This window comes from Alosa alosa, chromosome 12, assembly GCF_017589495.1.
Source record: "Alosa alosa isolate M-15738 ecotype Scorff River chromosome 12, AALO_Geno_1.1, whole genome shotgun sequence".
Lineage (NCBI taxonomy): Eukaryota > Metazoa > Chordata > Actinopteri > Clupeiformes > Clupeidae > Alosa > Alosa alosa.
The window spans coordinates 3,521,422-3,548,605 of record NC_063200.1 but is presented as its reverse complement, the minus strand read 5'-3'; the positions used below and the strand labels follow the sequence as shown (position 1 = coordinate 3,548,605).

Below are 27,184 nucleotides of genomic sequence, written 5' to 3'. Positions count from 1 at the left end.
TAAGCTATCGGCGCTGCGCAGCACCAGTTGTGATATTTATCTTACGGAGTGTAATCGTAGGTAATGTCATGTGTGAAAACTAGTATTGTTAGGCAATACTATAAGTGCAAGTCCAGGGCAGCTGAGGTGTGGCGATGACATCATTGATACGCAAGCAGGATGTGCGGTTTCGCTGTCTAAACGATTTCAAACGGGCTACGGTTTCAGATTTCTCCACTCTGGGACCAGGTTTCAGAAAAGTGCGGTTTTGGGCAGTGCGTTTACAGGATTCGTTTGGACGCTCGGCCAAGACGAAGCAAAACCTCTGCGTTTAACCTAAAAAGCATCTCCGTGTGGACGGGCCCTTAGTTACACCTACATACAGTGAGTTGCAGTAATCAAGCCTAGTGGCATGTGGCAATAAAGGCATGTATAAGGATTTCTAAATCACTGTAGGATAGAGAAGACTTGAGCTTTGCTATTGTTCTAAGTTGGAAAAAACTTTCCTTGACAACGCTGTTGACTTGCTTATTAAAAGAGCAGATGATGATGAAGCATTACCTAAATGCACTGAAAAAGATCTATCAGTTAAGTAAGATCTGAACCAATTTAATACAGTGCCTTGCAGATCAACTTCAGCATCCAGGCGTTTTAAAATGATCTTGTGGTCAATGGTGTCAAAAGCAGCCCTAAGATCTAACAGGACCAATAGGGCACAAGAGCCAGAGTCAACAGAGAGCAGTAGATCATTATGGACCTTAAGTAAGGCAGACTATGTACTATGAGGTCTAAAACCAGATTGAAACTTGTCAAGGATATTAGAGGTGTTTAAATAAGAAGAGACCTGTGACAGAACAACTAACTTGTTGTAAACTAACAACTTTTCTAAGATCTTAGAGAGAAAGGGCAGTTTAGAAATGGGCCTATAATTTTTCAAATAAATGGGATCAAGGAAAGGTTTTTTCAGGAGAGTTTGCACAATAGCGTGTTTAAAGCCAGAGGGTACTACTCCATTAGCCAGGGAGCTATTAATGATGCTCAAGATAAAAGGGCAAATAGCCGCAAAAGCTTCTTTGAAAAGATGAGATGGAAGAATATCAGAGTGGCAAGAAGAGGGCTTGATATGAGAGACCACGTCTGACAGCTGTGAGGAAGAGACTGGTTGGAATTGTTGGAGGCGGCAAACTACAGGCTGATACAAAGCAGGATCAGAAATTGAGGGTGAGATATGAGACTTTATGTTGTCAAATTTGCCTTAAGAGAATCTGTAAATATATCATAGGAGACCTGTAGCCAAGGAGTAGTTGACCTATTGACCTATACATCGCTTACACCGCTGGCCAGGCAAGATGTATTAAAAAGAGTAAGTAGATCCTCAGTGTCTGTGCAGGTGGAAAGAGAATGTAAGACAGCAGGTGAAAGAGAGAGCATAAAAGTATTAGTGAACTGTGAGGCTGTGGTGGAATTAATAGCTCTGACAAGGGAGTAGGATGGGGGCAGTGAAGATTCAAATAAAATCATAAAATGGTCAGACACACCAGTATCAACTATTTTAACATTGGAAACTGAGAAACCAGAGGACAACACTATAGTAGGTCTAGTGTGTGACCCTTCTGATGTGTTGGGGCCATAACTGACTACACAAGGTTAAGAGTCCACAAGGCCTAAAAACTCATTGATCATTCCCTATAATAGCCAGCAGTGCAACGTCAAATAGCCGTCGGTATTTTGTTCCACTAGTAGGCCTACTGTACTTGCTTTACTAAAATCTGTGCGTGACTAGCAGAGCATAGTCTACATGCATTCTGCACTCGCCTATTATTTAAACGCATAGGCAAACTGAAATGAAGCTAACTTCATGCATGACAAAACAGATCTAAGTTATTTACTTTCTCTATTGATGAAAACAAAGCCTGAAAAAAAGGGGGGGGGGGAATTACCCAAATGTCACTCAATGGTCCAGAAAAGCAACTGTTGCATCAAAGAATTTATAACCACATGCTCTCATTGATTGTATGATTGCGCTATTTGTGGTATGCAGGCATTGTACAACGGGGGCCCCATATCCAGTATTCACAGAATCATCACATATCCAGTTCATAACAACAATTAAAGGACCAGTATGTAGGAAATAATGGAAAATAAACTGTAACCATTCCAAAAATGATCACCATATGTTGTCAGAGAGTAAGGAAACACAATGAATTGAAGTAATGGCTTATTTGACAACATTACTCTAACCTGTAAAATCAATGAAAAAAAAAGAGTTACGGGGCGGAATCTCTTGGAATTTTCGTTTATGTTTTGAACGATTAATTCTAGAATAGCGTATTAATAATGGGCTAGCGCGTCCTCCTATTTGGGTTGCCAAATTAGCAAAGGCCAACTGTCAACAGCTGTCAGTTGTAGTCATGAACGCCTACGAGAGGCAGGCAAATTTCCAAAATTAAAACAAGAAACAAATTAAGTGGACATCGGAGGAGCTTCCTGAGATGGTGACGTCTTCGTGAAACGAAGAATATCAAGTCTGACGCAGAGCTGGCCATATTTCTCCACAACAGGTAGCCTATGCTAAACTTCACCTGCATCGCTAACTTCAGCTAAATATGTTACGTTGGTTAGAGGGGTATTTTTTGTTTTGACTGTTTCCGTAATGTGTAGCTGGGTCATGGTTGGAGAAACGTTAAAGCAGCTGCAGGTCAACTAACGTTAGCTAAGTCTTCATTACATCTGGCAACCCAGAAGAGGCTCGCGTCTGGTAGTCTTAAGAACGTTCACCAGTGTTTTGATTTTGGCCTACAGAACGTTCAGTAACAATCCTACAAATCTTTAAATTAGATATAGTCACCTACAAATGAAACAGAGGGCACTTGTTTTATTGAGCAGGTCTTGGATAGAAGCCATAATAAGGCCATATCTGTGTATTATTTGAAATTTTAGGCTATGGTATGTTTATTTTTTCTTCACACAGGATGTTAGTGTGCCGTGGGACAATTTAAGTGTCAAAAGTGTGCCGTGGCACAAATAAGGTTGAAAAACACTGGTCCAGGTCACCAGACAGCATATTGGTCGGTGGAGCGGCCAGGTCACCAGACAGTGTCTTGGTCGGTGGAGCGGCCAGGTCACCATGGTCACCAGACAGTGTATTGGTCGGTGGAGCGGGCTCTGATGGGTACTGATGGGTCTTGTTGCTCCGATCACAGGACTCAGACGCATACTGTGAAGGGAGACGTCTACTCGTGGTAACCTGTGTGTATAAGAGGACCATTTAGACAATGGTCCACATGGTCACTGGTCACTCACTACAATGGGCAGTTTACATTATGCCACCGGACTAATTGGGCATTTTACAGGCCCATTTAAGATATCACAGGTAAACAGACACTGGGATCTTTCTGTAAGGGCCCTTAACATATTGACAAACATTGATATGCCTATTAATGGTGAAAAAAACATTGATAATAACATTGATATGTCTGTTAATGGTGAAAATAAACATTGATAATAACATTGATATGCCTGTTAATGATGAAATGAAACGATTTATTTCAACATAGCATGTTCGCCCCATGGGATACGCTGTAGAATCATCTGACATTGGTCTTCATGGCGCTATGATTTGAGTTGCCCAAACTCTCTATACGGCTCTGGTTCTGTCTGTTCACTCATGCCCTCTAGTGGTCTGCCTAGGTAACACAACCTAACACAACACAAGGAAACAGACAGGCCTGAGTAAAGTTCTTCACAGTGGGGAATCAGGACACACAGGGCTCAGAGATGGACCGTGGCTGAGTGAAACAATGACGTATACTGTAGAACACCAAGGGTGACTGCACTCACCACAGGAGGGAATCGGTAGAGAGATGCCATGCTCTGGCTGATGGGGATGGAACTGTGTGCATCTGCATCTCGAGCATTCACAACTCTCAGATACAGTTCTGCACTGTCCAGCTGTACAAACACACACACACACCAGCTCAAAGGACACAGATAATATAAGTAAGGGATAATGTATAGAACACCGGTCATTATCTGAAAATAAGTCCCGTCAGGGCGAACAGATAATGACCGGTGTTCTATACATTATCCCTTATTATACGACGATATGTCTCTTTACATTCATTGTTACCAATTCGTTGTGGCTTTTGCTGAGAAACAAATAGTTCACAACAGACGCTAAAGTTGAATCAAACATTCTTTAGAACACAGCTTGGAGGTAGTCATGGAGGTAGATCTAATGACATCACAATACAGTCATGGAGGTAGTCCTTGCATCTAGCTCTCTCTCTCTGTCTGTGTGTGTGTGTGTGTGTGTGTGTGTGTGTGTCGGTGTGGGTGTGTGTTTGTATGTGTGTGTGTGTTACTGTGTGTGTGTGTGTGTGTGCATGTGTGTGTGACCTGAGGCACAGCGTTCATCTCTCCGGTCGTCATGGATGGTTTGGTCGGCAGCAGTCGGAGGGGCACTCTCCACCTCCCACTGATAACACGGTTGTGCTGGTCAAACACATCCACTTTCACCCAGCCCCGGGACAACAGACGGGTCACTTCCTGTCCAAGCGTGTCATATCCTCCTGAGGCCTGCAGGTGAAGCACTAAGGAGAGTGCAGGGGCAGGGTGGACTCTGGAATGACAGAAAACACACTATGTTTCACAGGAAGCCTGTATAACCTCAGACCACAGGTCTTAAAATCAGAAGAACGAAAACACAGTGAGCATGGGTATAGCTTGTTTTTAAGTGATAATTAAACCATATATTGGTCAGTTATTAGAATTTTATGAAGCCATTTTTTCAGCTTTTATTAAAGAGACACCAGGCAACGTTTTCGTGTTAATTACTCATCTTCGCAAGTCTCGCAAGTCTTCGCAAGACTCATTACAGGGCGAATGAAGACTCTCTCGCCCGCCCTTACTGCCTGTAGGAAGAATATCCCGCTTGCAAGTTCAGTGTATCGTACCCACCGACCAAATCAGGATCAGTTTACATCCTGCATCCACAGCACAGAGGCAGGCTAACGAAACGCTAGCGATTGTTGCAAACGTGTGTATAATGGCAGAGCCGGCGAAGAAGCAGCGAAAATTCTTGACGGAAGATGCAAAGAAAAAGAAAAGAGCTTCAGACCGAGGGGGGGGGGAGTTTCGTAGAGAAAAAGCATCAGGCTTGCCTGGTGTCCCTTTAATCTTTTCCTACATTGAGACCTGGGTACGTCTTGCTTGGTAGCGAAGCATGTCCAGCTGACTTTTGCACTACTTATTAACTAATTAGTTACTAGCTAATTGGCTAAGTGGCTATTGAGTAATTTTTCCAAAGAGTGGATGTGCATTCCCCACATGCTGACCTGGGCACAGCCTGCTTGGTGGCAAGCACGGCGAGTTGGCCCCTGTGCTGCCCTGGGGGGTGGCATGGGGAGGAGAGCTCACACTGCACTGGGGGCAGGAGAGAGGGGGCGCCCAGCTCCTGATCTCCACTGAAGAGCCCCACCGTCAGGCGGCACAGGCGGTACGACAGGCTCAGACCCAGCAGGAAGTCATAGAACACCACAAAACCTGCCCTGTATACAAACAAGAGCCAACATTACACATTACTACAAACCTGCCCTATACACACAACAGCCGACACTTCACATTACTACAAGGAGTGAATGGATGGTGTAAACAAAAGAAAGGACAGACAGACAGACAGACAGACAGACAGACGGAACGAACATATAAGTACACTGGTCTGATACGGTTTCTACACAACTATCAACAGTAACATTAAGACTTGATCATACAGTATGAGTTCTCATTGCTTAAATATATTATTATCTAATCCTTAGTCCTCATGTAAGGGTACATACATACACAGGGTCATATGGAGCTGGTCCCAGCGTGGATGTGTGTGTTTGTTTGTGTGTGTGTGTGTGTGTTTGTGTACACACGTACACAGGGTCATATGAAGCTGGTCCGAGCGCATCTGTCTGCTCATACAGATACTTGGTGAGGGCTGGCGTCTGGGATCTGACCTCCTCCTGGACAGAAGATCAGCACAATTCATCTGTCATCATCACGTCAACAGAGATAAAAGTATACATGTGTTATCACTCTGATACAGCTGAACATAGTGGAGTAAAGGAGACAACTCCCTGGCGATTGTTGTCATAGAGACACTTATCAGCGTTGTTTACCAGTGAGGGAAACAGTGATGGTGATTGCGGTGTCCTCCTTGTGCGTATCTGTCTTCTCAAGCGGTTTATCTCAAGCTCGTGCTTCAGCAGGTCAATATCCATCTTCATGGCTTGGACTTCTTGTCCCCTGAGTGGTCCTGTCAAATACCAAGAACTTTTTGAGAACGTTCTCACATTACCAACAGACTCCATGTTGAAGTTTCAACTAGTACTTTTTGTCTGTTTGGCTGCGCTGTTACTGTCTTCTAGTACTAGTATCTCTAGATTGGAGCGTATAGCGTATTTCACAATGTTTTACTTGACACACTCCATATCTAAGAATACTATTTATAGTGCTAAAAATAATAAGAGTATAAGTATATAAGTATATATACTTTTTTTGATCCTGTGAGGGAAATTTGGTCTCTGCATTTATTCCAATCCGTGAATTAGTGAAACACACTCAGCACACAGTGAGCACACAGTGAGGTGAAGCACACACACTAATCCCGGCGCAATGAGCTGCCTGTAAAAACAGCGGCGCTCGGGGAGCAGTGAGGGGTTAGATGCCTTGCTCAAGGGCACTTCAGCCGTGCCTACTGGTTGGGGTTCGAACCGGCAACCCTCCGGTTACAAGTTATAAGAATTATTAATAAGAATTAAAGAATACTATCTCTAAAGTATTTTACCCATGTGTGTAGAGTATGGCGGTCTGGAGCCTTTGCTCTTTCTCAGCTGAGCAGTCCTGAGTTCTTCCTCCAGCTTCTGGTTCTCTATCTCTGTGGTGATGAGCTGTTTGTTGATTTGGTACCAGTCAGAATCATACCTCCCTGCTCGTTCATGTAAAAGACAAAGGTGAGGAGAAATGCATATTTTACAAATGACAAATGAATGAACCTTAACATCTCAGGACACATTTCTAGACATAGAGACATCAGCTAAGTTAAGAGTGTCAAAGTTGCAACCAAGCAACCGATTTGTGGCAATCAAATTAATGTTATCATTAGTACAACTCAATCTGAACTGTTGATTCAAAACGTTGGGTCCAACACAAATGGTAGGTCTGTGGTGAAAAACAATGGCAGTCATTTTACTGATCTGAGCCTGAAGGATTTAATCTTGGGTAAGTAGCAGCAAACACAGCTCACGTTTACTCGGCTCTCTTTGATGCGTCTTGGGGTTGGGTTGTTTCCCATGATGCATTTCCACCTGCAGGGCTTCATTCAGAAGCTCCTGCAGCTGGGCCAACACCTGAGGACTGCGGCCGCCATGTTGCAGGTAGGACAGACGCACATTACTACACAGATAAACAGAATGTGGTTGAGAATGGGTTCAAATGTCAGATCACTCTCAAGATTTCATAAGTGGACCCTCATTTGAAGTCTTAAGTCTTATCATGTGGTGTCAATTGCACAAACCAAATGTAATCCTTGTTGGGCAAAAATACATAAATAGAAATCTAATATTATAAATACAGTACTCACACACACGCACGCACACGCACACTCACACGCTCACTCACTCACTCACACACACACACAGTGTATGAGGATGGGCCATTCACCTGATTTCTGAGGACAGTAATCCACCCATATAGAGAGGAACAAAGGTCTGTGCCCCTCTCTCCTGGGCATCATTCTGTCTGCTTTGAGATGCTTCTCGTCTGAGGTCAAAGCAAAAGACGCACAGCAATAAATTCAGTTCACTTCCCAAACAGCCTCGGTTTTCAGCCAGCAACATTTCCAAGGTCAACTGCACAACCGGTATAATGGTAACCCAAAAAAGTAGGAGCTAGTCTTTCTCTTTATCAGTGAGAGAGACCACATGTTTTGAGAGGGCTTCATCACCTCCAACATTTACAAGGCCAACTGAACCATCAGTGTAATGTTACTGTAATGACAAAAAGACATTTACAAGGCCAACTGAACCATCAGTGTAATATTAATGACAAAAAGACATTTGCAAGGCCAACTGAACCATCAGTGTAATATTAATGACAAAAATACATTTGCAAGGCCAACTGAACCATCAGTGTAATGTTAATGACAAAAAGATGGTATTTAACTGTCATGATGCTGTGAGACCCGGTTGGGCAGCCGTGGCCTACTACTGGTTAGCGCTTCGGACTTGTAACCGGAGGGTTGCCGGTTCGAAGCCCGATCAGTAGGCACGGCTGAAGTGCCCTTGAGCAAGGTACCTAACCCCTCACTGCTCCCTGAGCGCCGCTGTTGTTGCAGGCAGCTCACTGCGCCGGGATTAGTGTGTGCTTCACCTCACTGTGTGTTCACTGTGTGCAGAGTGTGTTTCACTAATTCATGGATTGGGATAAATGCAGAGACCAAATTTCCCTCATGGGATCAAAAGAGTATATATACTTATACTTATACCTACTTTGTGATAATGGAATGAGACCAGGTGTGTGAAAGTGCTCTGTGATAATGGAATGAGACCAGGTGTGTGAAAGTGCTCTGTGATAATGGAATGAGACCAGGTGTGTGGAAAGTGCTCGATCACTTCCAGTCCCATACTGCTGTTGCTGCTGTTGCTTGTGGCCCTGTGTGGGTTGCTGCCTGGGGTCTGCCTGCAGGGTGAGCAGCTGTGTCATCATGGCCTCCAGCAGCTGGGTGTTCCTTTCCTCCTGAGCCTTCAGGTTCTGCAGCATCCTCTCCATCTCAGAGACGGCCTTCCCCTGAGTGGCCATCTCCAGCAGCTTAGCATCTATCTCTACACCAGGCACACACAAGAAGGCAAAATTCACCCACCATTGCTTGAACGTCTGAGAGCAGTGCAAACAACAGCCAGCCCTAAAACTTACTACAATGAATAAATGGACAGACAGACAGACAGACAGGCAGGCAGGCAGGCAGACATAGATAGATAGACAGAGAGAGAGAGAGAGAGAGAGAGATAGATAGATGGACCAAAACCCACCTCTGTGTTTCTTCTGCAGTTGTTTGGTTGCATTTGACAGGTCAGCTAATTTCTTGTCATGGTGCATTGCAAGACCACTGATTTGAGAGTTGTGTCCATCCATTGTCAGAGGTTTAGCTGTGGATCCTGTCTTTCAGTGGACAAATAACATTAGACAGCGGATTACAGCTGAAATACTGAAAATGTTTCTGAATCGGCACATCCTTACTGGTTCCCTCCTGAGTTTAAACTCAGTTTGGGGTTCTGTTTTCCTCTGGGCTTCGGTTTCTAGATGCCTTCTGTGCTCCAGATGGTGCCTCATACGACCATTCAACCTTTCTGCCTAAAAATCATTAGTTCATTAACTCATTTCTGACTAAAAATCATTAGTTCACAACTCCATAAGCTTATTGTGTTAAGACAAAGGTTTGACATCTTACAGACTAGTCCTTTTTAAAGTTTAAAAAGGTTAATGGCTTACCAGATCTTTCGGTGTTTCAGACTCTCTCATAGGCCTGGCACTACCAATGCAAAACTTTTCCTTGTGTTTTTCAAGCAATAGCAAAGACTTGAAAGACATGTCGCATCTGGGACAGGTGGATATGTTCATGTCTGCGCACTAATTTCACTAGCAAAGTCGAACTATTTGGTCAGCAGTAGTCTACCCTTAGCTAATCACTGTCATTTCTTTATGTTCCCAGACAACGTTTGTTGACCTCCTGCATGGATTGGATGAAACAGTAGCGCTGACAACCTGTAGGCTACCACAACAAGCTGCAGTGGTAGCGCAGGAGACGAAGACGCACCCAACCGCGCCCAACAGACCTGTGTGGCTAGAAATGTAATCAAACCCCAAACCACAATAATGTACTATTATTAAGTGAAAACAATATCTTCTAATAATAAAATAATATAATAATAGGCCTAGCTTACAACCAATACCTATCTTTAAAAAGCTACGTGAATTATGCAGTTAACTATCAAAAAGCTACGATGAATTACATGCAATTAATTAACTATTAAAAAGCTACAGTGTGAATTAAATGCAATTAGCTATTTAATGCTGCTTTCAAGTGGGGGTGCCCCTAGTCTAGACCATAGACCATAGACAGTAAAATAAAGGTCTAGACAGTCTCTAGACCCACTTTTATTTTGATATAGGTGTATGTCAAAATACTAACCCGGAAGTTGTTCTGTGATGTGTGCAAATTTGACCGACATGTATTTCCGTTGTAAGGCGTCTGAATGAGCCCGTTGCCCACATGAGGGTACATTTGGAGGGTAGTGAGATATCGCTCACCTGAGGCACCTGTCACCGCCTGGTGTGGATGTCGTGTGCTGTGCACATAAACACTCCGTCTGGCCGCGAACGAGAGGACGAAACGCGGAACAGCAAGGTCAGCGGCACCATGGAAAGAATCGTGAAGTCCAGCTAACTAAATATCTAACGTTAACTAGCAAACGTTGCTTGTTTTGATCATCCCTTCTCAATACTCACATTACTCAGTGATATCCACCGACTTGTTTTTGTGTTATAGTGTTTGGGTTTGTCATTTACTAGTGATAGCCTACATCTATGGGTCTGTCCTCTTGTTTTAGTAACCATCTAACTGAATGACCATTAGCTTAGAAGCTACCCTTAAGGGGTAACCTTAACTACGATAAGGCAACAGTTTACCGATATCTGCTCGAATTTAACGTGTAGAAATTACCTGAAGCGTTACAAGTTACCTGCCGCCGCAGTAGGGTGTTCCATAACCATGCAGAGTGGTGGTGCGCCTCTTTTTCGTTCTTTCCTGTAACGTTATGCGGTATGACTAGTGATTGGATTGAGAGTGCAGTGGTTTATCGGCTAGTTTGTTCCGTGCCCTTCAACCATACATCTGAGTTGATCTTAATATAGTGTTCCCAGGCATGATTTGAAGTGGGGTGCTTTGGTTAGCTTAGGTGGGGTAGCATGTGCAGGTGGTTTTTCTTTTACATGTCTTTGACTTCTCTCTCTTCGCTCTCTTCACGCTGCTCCCCTAATCAGAATGAAGAGACTGCTTGTGTTGGGCCTGCTGTTGTGGCTGTGTGCCTTGTTCTACGTGGGCATCTTCCTCTTCGTGGGGGGGTTCCTGCTGGTCCGACTGGAGGTGAACCGGACCAGCACCTGTGAGGATGTCCTGTCGCCATCTGCGGGCTCGCAGGCGGACTTCTGCCGGACCCAGCCTCGCTTCCGCCGGGCCGTGGTGCTCATCATCGACGCTCTGAAGGTGGATTTCGCCCGGTACGACCACTCCAACCTGTCCCCCCGCCCATACGAGAACAAGCTCCCAGTGCTGCAGGAGCTGGTGTCGCTGGACAGGAGCCACGCCGGGCTGTTCACCTTCCAGGCCGACCCCCCCACCACCACCATGCAGCGTATCAAGGGCTTCACCACCGGCTCCCTGCCCACCTTCATCGACGTGGGCAACAACTTCGCCTCCAGCGCCATCCTGGAGGACAACCTGATTCACCAGCTGGGCCAGGCAGGTGGGTTGAACTGGTGTGTGTGGCTGCAGAGTGGTGTGTGTGTGCTCCCAGGGTCACACACACAGGGGAGAGAGAGGAGTCTGTGGGTGTGTGTGTGCTGTGTTGGGCCTTAAATTGGTGTGTGTGGCTGCAGAGTGGTGTGTGTGTGCTCCCAGGGTCTCACACACACACACAGGGGAGAGAGAGCAGTGTGTGTGTGTGTGTGGGGGCTGAGGGGAGGCAATGGGGTCTTAAGTCTTGCCCTAGGATTTGGGTGCTGAGAAAGAGAAGCCTGCATGTAGGATGGGCTTTCCGCAGTGTAGCTTCTGAAGAGCATGAAACACTGATTGAGATGATTGAGACATACCTGTCAAATGTGATGCCAGTGGACCACCACACACCAGTAGAAATGCCCTCAAAGTGTGGCATGAGATGCCAGGAGTACCACACACCAGTAGAAATGCCCTCAAAGTGTGGCATGAGATGCCAGGAGTACCACACACCAGTAGAAATGCCCTCAAAGTGTGGCAAGAGATGCCAGGAGTATTGGGTGGTGGGTAAGAGAGTGAAGCATCATTTATTGGACTGTTTGGATTAATGACACAAACGTCGCTCCAACCGCGAGATCACATGATTGGCACGATGTATTCACAACATACCACATGATTGGCACAATCTATATTCACATGTCAACTTTTGGTAGCGGAAGGGGCGGAATATGTGTAGACAACTGCCATGTTTGCGTTACGAATTAACCCCATACATTTCTATCAGAGATTATTTGAGTGCTGTGTCTCCTCATTAAGAAGTCTCTGGTTTAAGGTGCTGGAGAGGGTCAGACACAGATTAGCTGATTTTGCAGTGGCTTAGCCAGCTATTTACACATGACACAATCCTAAAGACTGTTTTTGTTTTTGGTTGTTTTGCATGTGAATGTGATCTTCTTTTGGAGAAACTAAGGGATGGCATTAGCCATGTCATGCCACTGTGCTAACCCTAGGGGCTGCACAGTGAATCTATTTTTAATCAAAATCACAGTCTGAAATAATTCAATTAGCTAATTGCAAAGGCTGCAATTAATTGTGCAGTTTACAACTTTATCCCATTGGGTAATCTTGTCACTTCTATTTTTATATAAATGTCATTATCAATGTGTAACAGACAGTGAAACTTACCTAACAGGAGTGTTGTGCTTCTCATGTTAGGGGACCATGTACAATTCTTAACATATATGTTGCCATTTGATGCATTGCACCAGAGTTAGCCTTAGGCTAATTTACATCTGCAGTCAAAGATGCAAAAGGCGTGCTCACAAATCAGAAGTGGCTCAACTTTTAGTGAAATTATGAATATTGAAAGCTTCCGCATTTTCACAAATGCATATCACAAATGAAATTGCAATTCCAATATCTGTCAAAAAAATCTTAATTAGATATTTTCCTCAAATCATGCAGCCCTATCATGCAGCCCTATTCACTAGTAATATCATGCAGTCCTATTCACTAGTAATATCATGCAGCCCTATTAACTAGTAGTATCATGCAGCCTTATTCACTAGTAATATCATGCAGTCCTATTCACTAGTAGTATCATGCAGTCCTATTCACTAGTAGTATCATGCAGCCCTATTCACTAGTATCATGCAGCCCTATTCACTAGTATAATGCAGCCCTATTCACTAGTATCATGCAGCCCTATTCACTGCAGCCCTATTCACTAGTAGTATCATGCAGCCCTATTCACTAGTAGTATCATGCAGCCTTATTCACTAGTAGTATCATGCAGCCCTATTCACTAGTAGTATCATGCAGCCCTATTCACTAGTATCATGCAGCCCTATTCATTGCAGCCCTATTCACTAGTATCATGCAGTCCTATTCACTAGTATCATGCAGTCCTATTCATTGCAGCCCTATTCACTAGTATCATGCAGCCCTATTCACTAGTATCATGCAGTCCTATTCACTAGTATCATGCAGCCCTATTCACTAGTATCATGCAGTCCTATTCACTAGTATCATGCAGCCCTATTCACTAGTATCATGCAGCCCTATTCACTAGTAGTGTCATGCAGCCCTATTCACTAGTAGTGTCATGCAGCCCTATTCACTGCAGCCCTATTCACTAGTATCATGCAGCCCTATTCACTTGGTGTATCAATCGTTTCTGTTCTCAGAATCTCTTCTGAAAGATGCTGTGTTTCTGTTGCTAGGCAAACGTGTTGTCTTCATGGGGGATGATACGTGGGAGAACCTCTTCCCGAAAAAGTTCCATCGCTCTTTGCCTTTCCCCTCCTTCAACGTAAAGGACCTGCACACAGTGGATAACGGGATCCTCCAACACATCTACTCTACCAGTGAGTTCCCAACTGTGAATGTGACTACCAGGGATCACTGTGAATGTGACTACCAGTGATCACTGTGAATGTGACTACCAGGGATCACTGTGAATGAGACTGTAGGAGGACTCATTGTCAGAACATTGTCACAGTAATCACACTTCTAATTGTACTGTAATACTTGCATGATCTGCAAATCTGTCTTCCTGCATACATTCCATATTTAAATGGCATAATATCCTTCAATGTGCATAGAAGCCTATGCTGTGAGAGAGTGAGATCTATATCATGCCTCCCTGTGCATAGTAGCCTATGTTGTGAGAAAGTGAGATCTATATCATGCCCCCCTGTGATTGATCATTAAGATCATTAGCTGTTAATGAGCTGCCAGCTGTAGATGCAATCTGCATTACTGATACAACTGTTCCTGAGAGAAACAGTCCTTCTGAGGCAGAGTTTAGATCACTGACATCCATAGACGCTGCCAACAGAGACTCTCCTCTCTCAGACTCAAAGCCCTCTTCCCCAACAGAGACTCTGCTCTGTCACACTCAAAGCCCTCTTCCCCATCAGAGACTCTGCTCTGTCAAACTCAAAGCCCTCTTCCCCAACAGAGACTCTGCTACTGCAGTACAAGAGCATAATTCCAACACATTCTCAACTGTTCTGCTGTTCCGTATACAGTATGTACTGTGCTATAGGAGCATTTTCCAACACATTCTCAACTGTTCTGCTGTTCCGTATACAGTATGTACTGTGCTATAGGAGCATATTCAACACACTCTGTTCCCACTTGTTCAGTATTCTGTCTCTTCATGGGGGACACATCACCCACATTGCATCGAAAGTCTCCCACTACAGTGAAAGGGATGAGCTTTGATCCCATCTCTCTCTCTCTCTCTCTCTCTCTCTCTCTCTCTCTCTCTCTCTCTCTCTCTCCCTTCCTCTCCCTCTCTCTTTCTCTCTCTCTTTCTCTCCCTCCCTCCTCTCTCTTTCTCTCCCTCCTCCCTCTCTCTTTCTCTCTCCTTCCTCTCCCTCTCTCTCTTTCTCTCCCTCCCTCTCTCTCTCTCTCTCTCTCTCCTTCCTCTCCCTCTCTCTCTCTCCCTCTCTCTCCCTTCCTCCCTCTCTCTTTCTCTCCCTTCCTCTCTCTCTCTCTCTCTCCCTCCCTCTCTCTTTCTCTCTCCCTCCCTCTCTCTCTCTCCCCCCTCTCTCTCTCTCTCTCTCTTTCTCTCTCTCTTTCTCTCCATCTCCACAGTGAAGGGGGAGGACTGGGATGTACTGATCGCTCACTTCCTGGGTGTGGACCACTGCGGCCACAGGTACGGCCCAGATCACCCAGCTATGGCCGACAAACTCACCCAGATGAACGGCGTCATCAGGTGAGCGGAGCACCTGAGTGGGGCAGTCACACCTGAGCTTATGGGTACACCTGAGTGGGGGGTCACACCTGAGTGGGGCGCTCACACCTGAGCTTATGGGTGCACCTGAGTGGGGCGCTCACACCTGAGCTTATGGGTGCACCTGAGTGGGGCGCTCACACCTGAGCTTATGGGTGCACCTGAGTGGGGGGTCACGCCTTAGCTTATGGGTACGACTGTGCGTGATTGTGTGTGTGTAGGTCTGTAGTGGAGCAGCTCCAGAATGACACTCTGTTTCTGTGCGTGTGCGTGTGCGTGTGTGTGTGTGTGTGTAGGTCCGTAGTGGAGCAGCTCCAGAATGACACTCTGTTTCTGTGTGTGTGTGTGTGTGTGTGTGTGTAGGTCTGTAGTGGAGCAGCTCCAGAATGACACTCTGTTTCTGTGCGTGCGTGTGTGTGCGCGTGTGTGTGTGTAGGTCCGTAGTGGAGCACCTCCAGAATGACACGCTGCTGGTGGTGATGGGGGACCACGGCATGACGGACACAGGTGACCATGGGGGCGAGAGCGCCAAGGAGACGGAGGCCGCCCTCTTCCTCTACAGCCACGCCCCCCTATTCCCTGCTCCCGCCTCACAGGTGTGTATGTGTGTGTGTGTGTGTGTGTGTGTGTGTGTGTCAAGTCACGTCTCATAATTTATTTATGTTTGGTGTGCTGTGATTTTTGCTGTGAGGTAACAGTTAAAACTGTGTAATGCTTCTTTGTGATGGTGTAGCATCAACACTTTTGTAATGATAAAGTAAACAGATGTATGTGTATGCGTGCGTGCGTGTGTGTGTGTGTGTGTCTCCACAGGCTGAGCCCCCCGTAGTACCCCAGACTGACCTGGTGCCCACGCTGGCTCTCCTCCTGGGCATCCCCATCCCTTACAGCAGCGTGGGGCAGGTTCTACTGCCCCTATTCCCCCCTCCGGGGCATCCACAGGGCGGGAGGAGTGGCCCTGATCAGTCCGAGGCCCTGTGGGTCAACGTCAAGCAGGTGAGGCCAGTGGACCCAAAACGAACATATGTGTCCTCACAAGTTATTGTGGCTTAACGTATGTGTCCTCACAAGTTATTGTGTCTTAACGTATGTGTCCACTCACAAGTTATTGTGTCTTAATTTGAAGTAAATCAGGCGAAAATAACCAAAGTATTGTATGGTTGCAATATTAATGTAATTGATATAGCATTGGTATATGATCATAGCTTTGGGAGAAGGACATTGTTGTGCAAGTGTGGTAAGAAGTTGTCAGTCATCTGTGTGGTGGTGGATGAAGTTCGGTAAAGTGCTCGGGGTGCCTTGAGAAGCGCTATATACAGTGCAGTGCTGTTGTTGGATATGGGGTGGATGTGGTTATATGATTTAGCAGACACTTTTGTCCAAAGCGACTTACAAATAAAAACAACACAAAAGTTCAGAAATTAACAGTGAGTGTTGTTAGCAGTCAGTTGTGTGCTGGTGCCATTTGAGTCCTATATCATAGCTTTTGTACACTAATGAGTCCTTGTCGTGTGTGTGTGTGTGGTGTGTGTTGTTGTGTGGTGGGTGTGTGTGTGTGTGTGTGTTTGTCTCTGTCTCTGTCTTTTCCCTGCAGGTGAACCGCTTCCTGCAGACGTACTCCAGCATGGCCAATGACATCCCCCCAGATCGCCTGTCAGAGCTGCGGGCAGCCTTCGCCTATGTGTCCTCTGCATACCTGGCCTCCGTCCAGCAGGGGGCGCCGGCGTCCCCCGAGCTGCTGCGCTCCATGCAGGCCTACCTGACCTCCGTCAGGGACACCTGCCGCGCCTCCTGGGCCCGCTTCCACCCTCTCAAGATGGCCGCCGGCATGGTGCTGTTGGCGGGCGCCTGCCTGCTGTGCTACCTGCTGTCGGAGCTGTCCTCGGCCGTGCTGACGGAGGGGGCACTGAGGGCGCCCCTGGTGGCCGGGGTGTGTGTCGGGGTGTGCGTCGCTGTTGCACAGCTGGCGTCTCAGGGCCACCTGGACGCGCCCTGGTGCCTCGCGGCGGCTGCGGGCTCCTCAGAGGTCCTCTTCCTGTGGCGGCACCGCCGCCGCGCCACGCACTCCTCCAAGAGCCGTCCGTCGGCTCCCTCGCAGCTCGTGGGCGCCGCCCTGCTGGTGCTGGCGCTGCGCTGCGCCTCGTTGCTGTCGGACAGCTACGTGATCGCCGAGGGTCGCGTGGTGACCTTCCTGCTCTGCTCGCTGGGCCTCTACGTGCCGCTGCGGCTCAACTGGGACGGACACCTGCTGCCGCCGCCCTCGCCCGACTCCCAGAAGCCCCCGGGGGCCCTGCCCGCTATCCCGCTGCCCGCTTGGGCGGTCAGACGCGAGGGCGTCGCGCTCTGCCTGAGCCTGGCCGTGCTGGCGGGCTCGCTGTGCCTGTCGCTGGCTCTGCACGCGTGCCGTGAGGAGCAGGGCGCATCCTGCCAGCCCTCGGCCTTCCTGGCGCCGCTGGCCCGCATGCAGGACGAGCGCCTGCGCAACCTGCACTACCTGCTCTCGCTGGCCGCGCTCGCTGCCTGGACGCACCTGCTGTACCGCTGGCTGCGTCACTACGGCAACCTCAACGCGCCGGGGGCCCCCGCCGTCTTCGCCGCCCGCTGGCTGCTGCCTGCCGCCGCCGTGCTGACCGGTCTCCACTGGGCGGTCAGCGCCACCCCCGAGGACAGCTTCCGCAGCCTGGCCGAGCTCATCCGCCTGGCGCAGTCCGTGCTGCCCCGAGCCGCCTACGCTGCGCTCGGCCTCGGGGTGGCGCTGCTCTGGCTCGACCCGCTCACCGTCTTCGTCAAGCACCGAGCGCCAGCGTCAGCGTCCACCCACCACCTGCCCCCCCCACCGCGCTACCGCGCCAGCACAGGCATCAGCCCGCAGGCCGAGCTGCACCACCTCATCCCGCAGCTCTACCAGCGCATCCGCCACTCCCTGGAGGACGGACCCGCGTCGGCCGCGGAGGCTGCAGGGGGCAGCAGCGGGCAGGACGGGCGGCCCGCCGTGGAGGCCTACGGCCTGGGCACGGTGTACTCGGCGCCCCTGGTGCTGCTGGTCGGCCTGCTGGGCACCGGGGTGCTGCTGCTCCACCCGGAGAGCTTGGCCCCCGCCTTCCTGCTGATGCTGCTCGAGGCCGCCGCGCTGCTGCACATCCACGCCACTTGCACCACCCTCTCCGGCCAGCAGGGGGACCACGCCAGTGAGTCACTCCCACTCATTCAGCCAGGCGGTCAGTCAGAGTCAGTCAGGGGCAGTGTGGACTAGTCGTAGACAGACAGCTTTAAGCGTCTGTCTTAAGGCGAAACCAGTCGCTTTGCGCACGGTGCTTTTTTGAGAAAATCCACGATAAAGAAATGTTACGGGTTAAAATGTCAAATTTTACATTTTCGCATAATTCATCAGCATACAGTCTACACTTTCATATTGTGAACAAATTTCACGAAAAAACATACGTTTTCACTGTTAAACCCTGACTTTATTTAGGTGAAGATTCAACACATTAGCAGTCACGCCGCTGTAAGGTTTTACGGTAGAGCTCAAATTTACTCAATGTGTCAGCTCTCTCGTTCTTGGCAGAATGTAACCGAATATGACTGTAAAAGACTTGCCTTTCAGGGCACGAACGGCCAAAAGTACAACTTTTAAAACTTTTAGAAATATCCTGGCGCATTTTAGGGACCAGGAGAAGTTTTCAATTGACGTAGCGCATTTTAAAAGTATACACAATCTGTGTACACAGAACTTCCTCTCCCCTCACTTCCCCTGAAATACATACCCAGGACATTCACTGCACGGTTGATGAAACTGCACATAGTCAGTCATCCATTCGCTTCAAAGTCACGCTACCGTAAGGCTAATCATAGCTGTGCCCTCACACTATCGCACGTGACAATTTACTTAAAAAAGTGATTTTCTCCTCTTCTGGCGTATCGTGACAGGAGAACCATGCCAACTTTGGATGCGGGTATCTTAGCGATACTTGCAATGCCCTCGATATACATATCGTTGGAAAGCTTAGTTTATGGCCGTTCATGTGAGCACAATAACTTAATTTTCTAAAATGTACCAAAGTGACTGGTTTCGCCTTGCAGGGTCACATTTGTCTCCCTCTCTGCCTCTGCAGTAGAACACTTCAGTGTGTTATTCAGGAATTTCTCTATTCAGCCTGTCTTGTATGTCTTGAATGCTGACGTCATTAAGAATAACTGTCTTGAATGCTGACGTCATTAAGAATAACTGTCTTGAATGCTGAATAAGAGTCTTGAACGCTGATGTCATTAAGAATAAGAGTCTTGAATGCTGACGTCATTAAGAATAACTGTCTTGAATGCTGACGTCATTAAGAATAACTGTCTTGAATGCTGACGTCATTAAGAATAACTGTCTTGAATGCTGAATAAGAGTCTTGAACGCTGATGTCATTAAGAATAAGAGTCTTGAATGCTGATGTCATTAAGAATAACTGGCATCTCTACTCCCACAGCAGGCGTTAGCTCCTTGGGCCCCACAGCAGGCGTTAGCTCCTTGGGCCCCACAGCAGGCGTTAGCTCCGTGGGCACTGGTGGTGCTGTACAGTAGTCCCTGGTAATTACACTCTTACAGAGAGTTAACATGCATTAATTTTCTCCCTCTCCTCTCCACCTCTCTCTCCCTCTCTTTCCTCCCTCTCTCTCTTACTTCCCTCCACTTTTCTCCTTTCCTACCTCCCTCTCCCTCCCTCTCTCTCTTGCCCCAGCTGGTTTCAGGGTGCCCTGGGCGCCGGTGGTGTTGTGGTCCCTGGCGGCGTGCCAGTTCTTCCATGCCACGGGGCACCTGCCCACCTTCGCGTCGCTGCAGTGGGGCGCAGCGTTCGTGGGCTTCCCCGACGGACACACGGGAACCCTGCTGCCCGCCACCCTCGTCACACTCAACACCTTCTCCTCACACATCCTATTTGCCCGTGTGTTTGTGTGTGTGTGTGTGTGTGTGTGTGTGTGTGTGTGTGTGTGTGTGTGTGTGTCTCTCTTACTGCTGTTCTGGCCCCTGGTGACTGTCTGTGTGTGTGTCCTTTACTGCTGTTCTGGCCCCTGGTGACTGTGTGTGTGTGTGTGTGTGTGCAGTTGCGTGTCCTTTACTGCTGTTCTGGCCCCTGGTGACTGACTGTGTGTGTGTGTGTGTGTGTGTGTGTGTGTGTGTGTGTGCAGTTGCGTGTCCTTTACTGCTGTTCTGGCCCCTGGTGACTGAGGTGCGCTGTAACAAAAGTGGGCGGTCTGGAGGGGAGGAGTCTGAGGATGTCGTCATGGAGATGCGATTGAGAGAGAATCCCCAGCAGTTTAGCTCCGCCCTGCTCCAGCTAGCCGCACGCTACCTCTTTGTCTGTGGAGCCCAGGTGTGTTACACACGCACACACTCGCTCACTCACTCACACGCTCACTCACACTCACTCACTCACTCGCTCACACACTCGCTCACACACTCGCTCACACACTCACTCGCTCACTCACTCGCTCACTCATACATACATACACACACACACACACACACAATGTTGAACACCCTCTGTGTTGTTGTGTGCAGGTGTTTGCGTCTGTGTGTGCGGCAGCAGTTCTCCGGAGGCATCTGATGGTGTGGCAGGTGTTCGCGCCCAAGTAAGCACACTCACACACTCTCCCCTCTCACACACTCTCCCCCTCTCACACACTCTCACCATCTCACACACTCTCACCATCTCACACACCCTCACCATCTCACACACCCTCACCATCTCACACACTCTCACCCTTTCACACAGCCTCACCATCTCACACACCCTCACCATCTAACACACCCTCACCATCTCACACACCCTCACCATCACACACCCTCACCCTCCCTCACACACTCACACCATCTCACACAGCCTCACACACTGTCACCATCTCACACACACACTCTCACACACCCTCACCCTCTCACACACTCTCACCATCTCACACACCCATCTCACACACACAGCCTCACACACTCTCACTATCTCACACACACACTCTCACACACCCTCACCCTCTCACACACTCTCACCATCTCACACACCCTCATCCTCTCACACACCCTCATCCCTCTCACACACCCTCACCCTCTCACACACCCTCACACACCTCACCATCTCACACACCCATCTCACACACCCTCACACACTGTCACCATCTCACACACACACTCCACACCCTCATCCTCTCACACACCCTCACACCTCACCATCTCACACACTCTCACCATCTCACACACCCTCACCATCTCACACACCCTCACCCTCTCACACACCCTCACCATCTCACACACCCTCACCATCTCACACACCCTCATCCTCCTCACACACTCTCACCATCTCACACACCCTCATCCTCTCACACACCTCACCATCTCACACACCCTCACCACCTCGCACACCCTCATCCTCTCACACACTCTCACCATCTCACACACCCTCACACACCCTCACCATCTCACAGAGGGCTGTAAATCACCAGTTTCATCACAATTCGATATTGATTCTTTAAGCCAATGATTTGATTATTTTTGATATTTGCAGCGACACGATTCAATTCAATACTGGGGTCTGTTGTCGATAGGAAATTATAGATTTTGGTTCATTTCCATGTACTGTATTCAAAAATGCAATCACATGATCACATGATCTATTCTTCCTCATATGCTGGAGTACCTGGCAGGCTTCTGGAGTTGACTAATGTATTCACTGGAGATAAATTAGAGATCCTTGTGTATACTCGTGTATCTTTTTTATAGCCTTATCTATGCCCCATCCTATCCCTAAGTCCTATCATCTTTTGTGTGTGTGTGTGTGTGTGTGTGTGTGTGTGTGTGTGTGTTTGCAGGTTGATGTTTGAGGCCAGTGGGTTTCTGGTGGGCAGTGTGTTCCTACTGCTGGGCGTGGCACTGGTTCTGCGAGTGGACGTGGCAGTGAGCGGCTGGTTTAAGAGACTACTGCCCGATGCCTCCAGGTAACACTGCCTACAATACCCACAATGCACCACCTCTGCCGCCATTACTGCCCTGTACCTCTGCCTTGGGAACTCAGAACCCTGGAAATTCGGAGGTTACCATGGGAATGGTCACAATTCAGTCGACTTCAACTGCCATTCAGGACCAACTAAAAACAGGACTTGGAAGATGATCAAGTTTTCAGTGTGGACAGCAAAGGTCTCGTCCTCTACCCCCCCCCCCACCCCTACACACACAACGGTTGCCAGAAACTGTACGAGAACTCCCTGATAAACATAAGCTGCTGTTGTGAGACACTACGTTTTGTCATTTTTTAAAAAGAAAAAAAAACACTTTATACTGAAACTCAAACTGTCTGAAGGCGTTGAGCCGTCTGGTCTGAAGGCGTTGAGCCGTCTGATCTGAAGTTGCACTGCCCGTCTGATCTGAAGGCGTTGAGCCGTCTGATCTGAAGTTGCACTGCCCGCCTGAAAGCGGAAGAGAACTCACGATTGGTTTGTTGTTTTTAATAAGAGAAGTACGAGGACTCCTCTCCTCTCCTCTCCTCTCCTCCTCTCCCCTCTCCTCTCCTCTCCTCTCCTCTCTTCCCCTCTCTTCTGTCCTCTCCACGATACTTGCCATTTCTATGCCAGTGGAGGTCAGTGTGTGTCCTGAGCCACTGAAGGGCTGGTGGTCTGCTCGGTGTCTGCTACTGCTGGACTGAAGAATGAAAGAATCTGAAGAGTTACTTTTATAAAAGAAGGATGAATGGATGGAAGGGGGATGGAATGATTGAATGATTGAATGAATGAATGGAATGGATGGATGGATGGTTACACATGTAAATCTTGTCTTATTACTGTGTGTTTAATGTGTGGGGGGTTTGGGGAATACTTAATAAATTGCATGGTCTCACAGCAATAATCACCTGTTATTTGGTCTGTATCTGGACCGTCCGTTACGTATCTCACCCGGGTATTAATTGAGTGTGTTTTTTAATGTGTTAAATGAAACACACAGCTTGTCTTCTGTGTCCTCGACTTGGCCAGCATAACTCTTCACCATGACGGTTTACAGGTCACAAGCTTTAACACATGCCATGCCTTCTGAGTGACGTCCTGAATGAAATGTCCACTCCGTACGCCTCTCCTGACTGGACTGTTATTTATTTCTGTGTGCTGTTTAAGTGTGGGGTCTACTACCGGTCCTCCTGGAGGAGGGTCACCGTTTTCTCTTTGGCTTCTGCTAGTAACTGCCGCATGCAAGGGGAATGGCAAGGGGAGTTGGACAAATCACTGACCAGACGCTGCCTGATTCTAGCCTAGTTCTGACCAGTTTCTGACCCGGTTCTGATCTGGTTCTGATCCGGTTCTGATCTGGTTCTGACCTGGTTCTAGTCTAGTTCTGGCTTGGATCTGACCTGGTTCTGACCCGATCCTGACCTGGTTCTGACACGGTCCTGACCTGGTTCTGGTCTAGTTCTGGCTTGGATCTGCCAATGTCTGGGAGCTCAGGGTGATTTTGCCCTGACGCAATAGCTGTGTGTTAGGTCTGCATGGAGTGAGCTGATTAGTGATGGAGGCTGCCTTTGTGTTGTTTGTTTGGTGGTGTGAGCTGATGGAGGCTGCCTTTGTGTTTGTTTGGTGGTGTGAACTGATGGAGGCTGCCTTTGTGTTGTTTGTTTGGTGGTGTGAGCTGATGGAGGCTGCCTTTGTGTTGTTTGTGGGTTGTGTCGTTTTCTTGAGTTTGGGCTGCTTGGTTTGGTTTCATTGATCTTAAGAGGGGGTGATGTTGAAAAAGTGTTAAATTCTCCAGAAAATGAATTGTGTCAATGAAATGGAAAATCTTACTAATGAATATCTGATTAAATATTTTGTACAACCTCAAATACCTGTGTCCGTTTGAAACATATATACACAGACACACAGACACACACACACACTTCAGCAGTGATGTGGCCAGAAGAGGGCACTCTTTGTGCACTTTTTACCTTTTGCTCTCCTCCTGCCCTCTTGTAAATCCCTCTCTAGAGTCCTGGACCCAGTGTCTACATCACACTGGCACATAACAGTCCAGAAAGGATTATACATCATACTGACACATACCCTAGAACAGTCCAGAAAAGGATTATACTTCACACCGACACATACCCTAGAACAGTCCAGAAAGGCTTATACTTTGATATTCTAAATCAAGTGTTGATGTACCACATAATGGCACCTTTTAATATGTTTAAAACACACCTCCGGTCTAAGAATAACTTGGGCTCTACTTTTGGATAATGAGCGTAAACTTGGGTTTGGGACTATGGAGAGGGTCTCTGCTGACACTCAAGTTTGAAGAAAGGGACTCTGAAGTCAGTGCACTACCTTACTAGTATTCCAGTCACCATCTTCTTAAGATGAAGGTCCGTCCAAGTCGATTACCGAATTCCCTCACATGTCAGTCGAATTGAACTCTCACGTCAGTTGATTACCGAACTCTCACATGTCAGTCAATTACCAAACTCTCACGTTTCAGTCAATTACCGAAATCTCACATTTCAGTCGCCATTTTGAAAGATGGTGGCGGCCTGCTAGGATGCTAACTGGCTGAAGCTAATCCTCCGAAACCCTCTTCACGGTCCTGACCCACGGTAGGGACCCTCTTCACGGTCCTGACCCACGGTAGGGACCCTCTTCACACTCCTGATTTACAGTAGGGACCATCATCACAGTCTCGTAGAAGTGTCATGATATTTTGAGCCTTGTCAGTTGCTCAAAGCGATTTGCTTTGACGACATGCTTACCCCCAGTTACCCCACTTACAGTACCGTTACTCAGGATTCCCACAGGTCATGGAATTTCTGGAATATCATGGAATTTTCATGGAAAGTTAGGGAATTTGATTATTTTTGGGTCAAAGTCATGGAATATCAGGGAATTTTGTTGTAGCAGTTTAGAATTTACTTGCCAAAATACATAAATACAAGTATATGTCCATGCAGAATTGGTGTATAGCTTATTAGCTTTACTGCTGGCTTGAGTAGTAAGCTTAACGCTGTTTATTTCATGCCCATTTATTCTGCTCTAAAAAAGTAAAAGATTTTTGAACGCTACGCACGCAGCTGCTCTGAAATATTTGGACAGTATATTCACTCATTGTATAGTAGGTCATGGAAAAAAATTAAGTTTTTTATCAGGGAAAAGTCATGGAATTTTACATTTGACTCAGACTGGGAACCCTGATTACTGTATACAGACATGAAGAGCACAGTCTAGGATACGGATACAGTCAATCCGGCACTGTGGTCTGATTTGCAGTCAACAGCAGGGACTGGAGTGAATCCGTGCCTCATCCGGCTCAGATCTGGCTCACAGCTGGGCGACAGTCTGGCACTATCTGGAATCAGAGGTGATGACGACAAAGGTTGCTCGTGCAAAAGGAGGACAAAGAAGTAGAAGAGATGACAGCGGTGATTGATTGGTGTGTTATCTCTCTTATCTGCTGGTTGATTGTTGATTGTTTGTGTTATCTCTTATCTGCTGCTCCGGACCAGCTGGAAATCCCGGAGGCTTCAGGAGCCGTCGTTATCTCCGTGCCGCCGTGTCGTAAAGAGGCTGTTGCATGGGGGCGTTTACGCGGGGCTTTCCAGAATGTTCCAGAACAGTAGTTCAGCTAGTGTGCAAGTTCACCGGTCCTCTGCTTGCGTGGGTACATTATCAAGGACTTAAAATGCATGCCGCTGCTTTGATGGCACTTTCAATACTAACACATACTGAGTGACCTGCTGAAAAAAACACTTGAGTGTTTTTGCCTGTTAAAATGTCACATCCTTTTGAATATGGATAAGCCCTCATGCCCTGAATAGAGTTACGCTACTGTCCAGAGTGGACAAATATTAACTTATCTCTGTCAGTTCTGGCTACTTAATAACCACAAGGTTATGTGAAGATGGAAGCCAAACATTCTTGATAGGGGACCTGGCAAGACAAAGAATGTGCCCTGCACTGCCCGCAGGAAAGCTTCTGGTAAGACCTCTGCTCTTCCGGGACACACTGGAACGGTGTGCTGCTCGGATGCGTGTCGTGTGAAAGTGCAGCCAGCCTGGACCGACGGCAGCAGACTGAGATGAGGCCAGCGCCTGCCCACACACAGCCCTTATTTCAGCAGCGCAGCTCTGCTCTTCCCCAGGCACAGTACAGTAGGATCTGGCGGTAAACACTGCTGGCACAGGGCAAGGTCTTTTCCTGAAAACGAGAGCGACACTCCCTTTCTCCGAAGTTGGCACTCTCTGAGGGGCTTTCCGTTTCTCGGCCGAGAGCCAAGCGCAGATTAACTTGATTGCCAAGTGCAATGCAGTCCGTATAAAACAATAACGCACACAATGATTGACCTTAATGGGTTTGTTCTTCTCTCCCTTGGTTGACCTCTCCTACAGGACATGCTCATGACCGGACAATAGGCAGGTGTCAGGTTAATGAATGGCCTTAGTCAAAATGATCGGCCGTGCCAAGGAGGAACACCCAGCCAAATCACCATGATTACCTGGCTGGTAGCCAAGGAAACAGTTTCTGCCTGTAGGCTCAGCAGCTCACCTGTGTAAACCTGTTGCACGTTTACCTGCAGTAGAATTGCAGCCTTGCATCATGGGCGATATATCTCAAAAAGCCGTTGACAGAGTGACACCTTAAATGGTCCTTTTAAGATTTACCTGTCATTTATATTAGCGCCTTGAATGCAAGTTGGTGCAGGCCAGTTCTTCCTCAGAGGAGATTATTTATGTCTCCCTTCTAAGCGTGACCTGCTCAGCGAGGAGATAAAAGTGCAGGATGATGAGCTCAATGTTCCAACTCAGCTCACTCCACTCGAGTAGATCTGACTATCTGAAATCTTTTCTCAGCAAAGCATGTCTAAGTCGTGTGACGAGTCTAGTTTAGCTTGGTGCCACACATGTTGATAAAAACACTTTGTTCAGGGAAAAGAAGAGATAAGA

General features: G+C 47.6%; 2 protein-coding genes across 3 annotated transcripts; one reads left to right on the top strand and one right to left on the bottom strand.

The window, feature by feature from the left end:
- Positions 1–2,925: 2,925 nt before the first annotated feature.
- LOC125304978 (coiled-coil domain-containing protein 17-like) lies at positions 2,926–10,297 on the bottom strand. The gene is made up of 14 exons (XM_048259552.1): positions 10,214–10,297; positions 9,514–9,865; positions 9,262–9,375; positions 9,054–9,183; positions 8,651–8,846; positions 7,687–7,785; positions 7,271–7,419; positions 6,812–6,952; positions 6,144–6,280; positions 5,902–5,987; positions 5,316–5,528; positions 4,378–4,600; positions 3,820–3,930; positions 2,926–3,226 (listed from the first exon to the last, which is right to left on the bottom strand). Exons 2-14 carry the CDS (start codon positions 9,640–9,642, stop codon positions 2,975–2,977), a joined length of 1,980 nt encoding a protein of 659 aa, XP_048115509.1. The 5' UTR covers positions 9,643–9,865; positions 10,214–10,297; the 3' UTR covers positions 2,926–2,974.
- pigo (phosphatidylinositol glycan anchor biosynthesis, class O) lies at positions 10,255–22,451 on the top strand. Of its 2 annotated transcripts, none has more exons than XM_048259551.1 (11): positions 10,255–10,429; positions 11,065–11,546; positions 13,738–13,881; positions 15,119–15,182; positions 15,697–15,856; positions 16,074–16,256; positions 16,855–18,448; positions 19,985–20,188; positions 20,433–20,617; positions 20,806–20,876; positions 22,104–22,451. In XM_048259551.1, the coding sequence occupies exons 2-11, from the start codon at positions 11,066–11,068 to the stop codon at positions 22,231–22,233; spliced, it is 3,216 nt and encodes a 1,071-aa protein (XP_048115508.1). In that variant the 5' UTR covers positions 10,255–10,429; position 11,065; the 3' UTR covers positions 22,234–22,451. The 2 variants fall into 2 exon arrangements, with proteins under 2 accessions (XP_048115508.1, XP_048115507.1); XM_048259550.1 differs by having other exon boundaries at positions 10,256–10,429; positions 15,119–15,242.
- Positions 22,452–27,184: the final 4,733 nt, after the last annotated feature.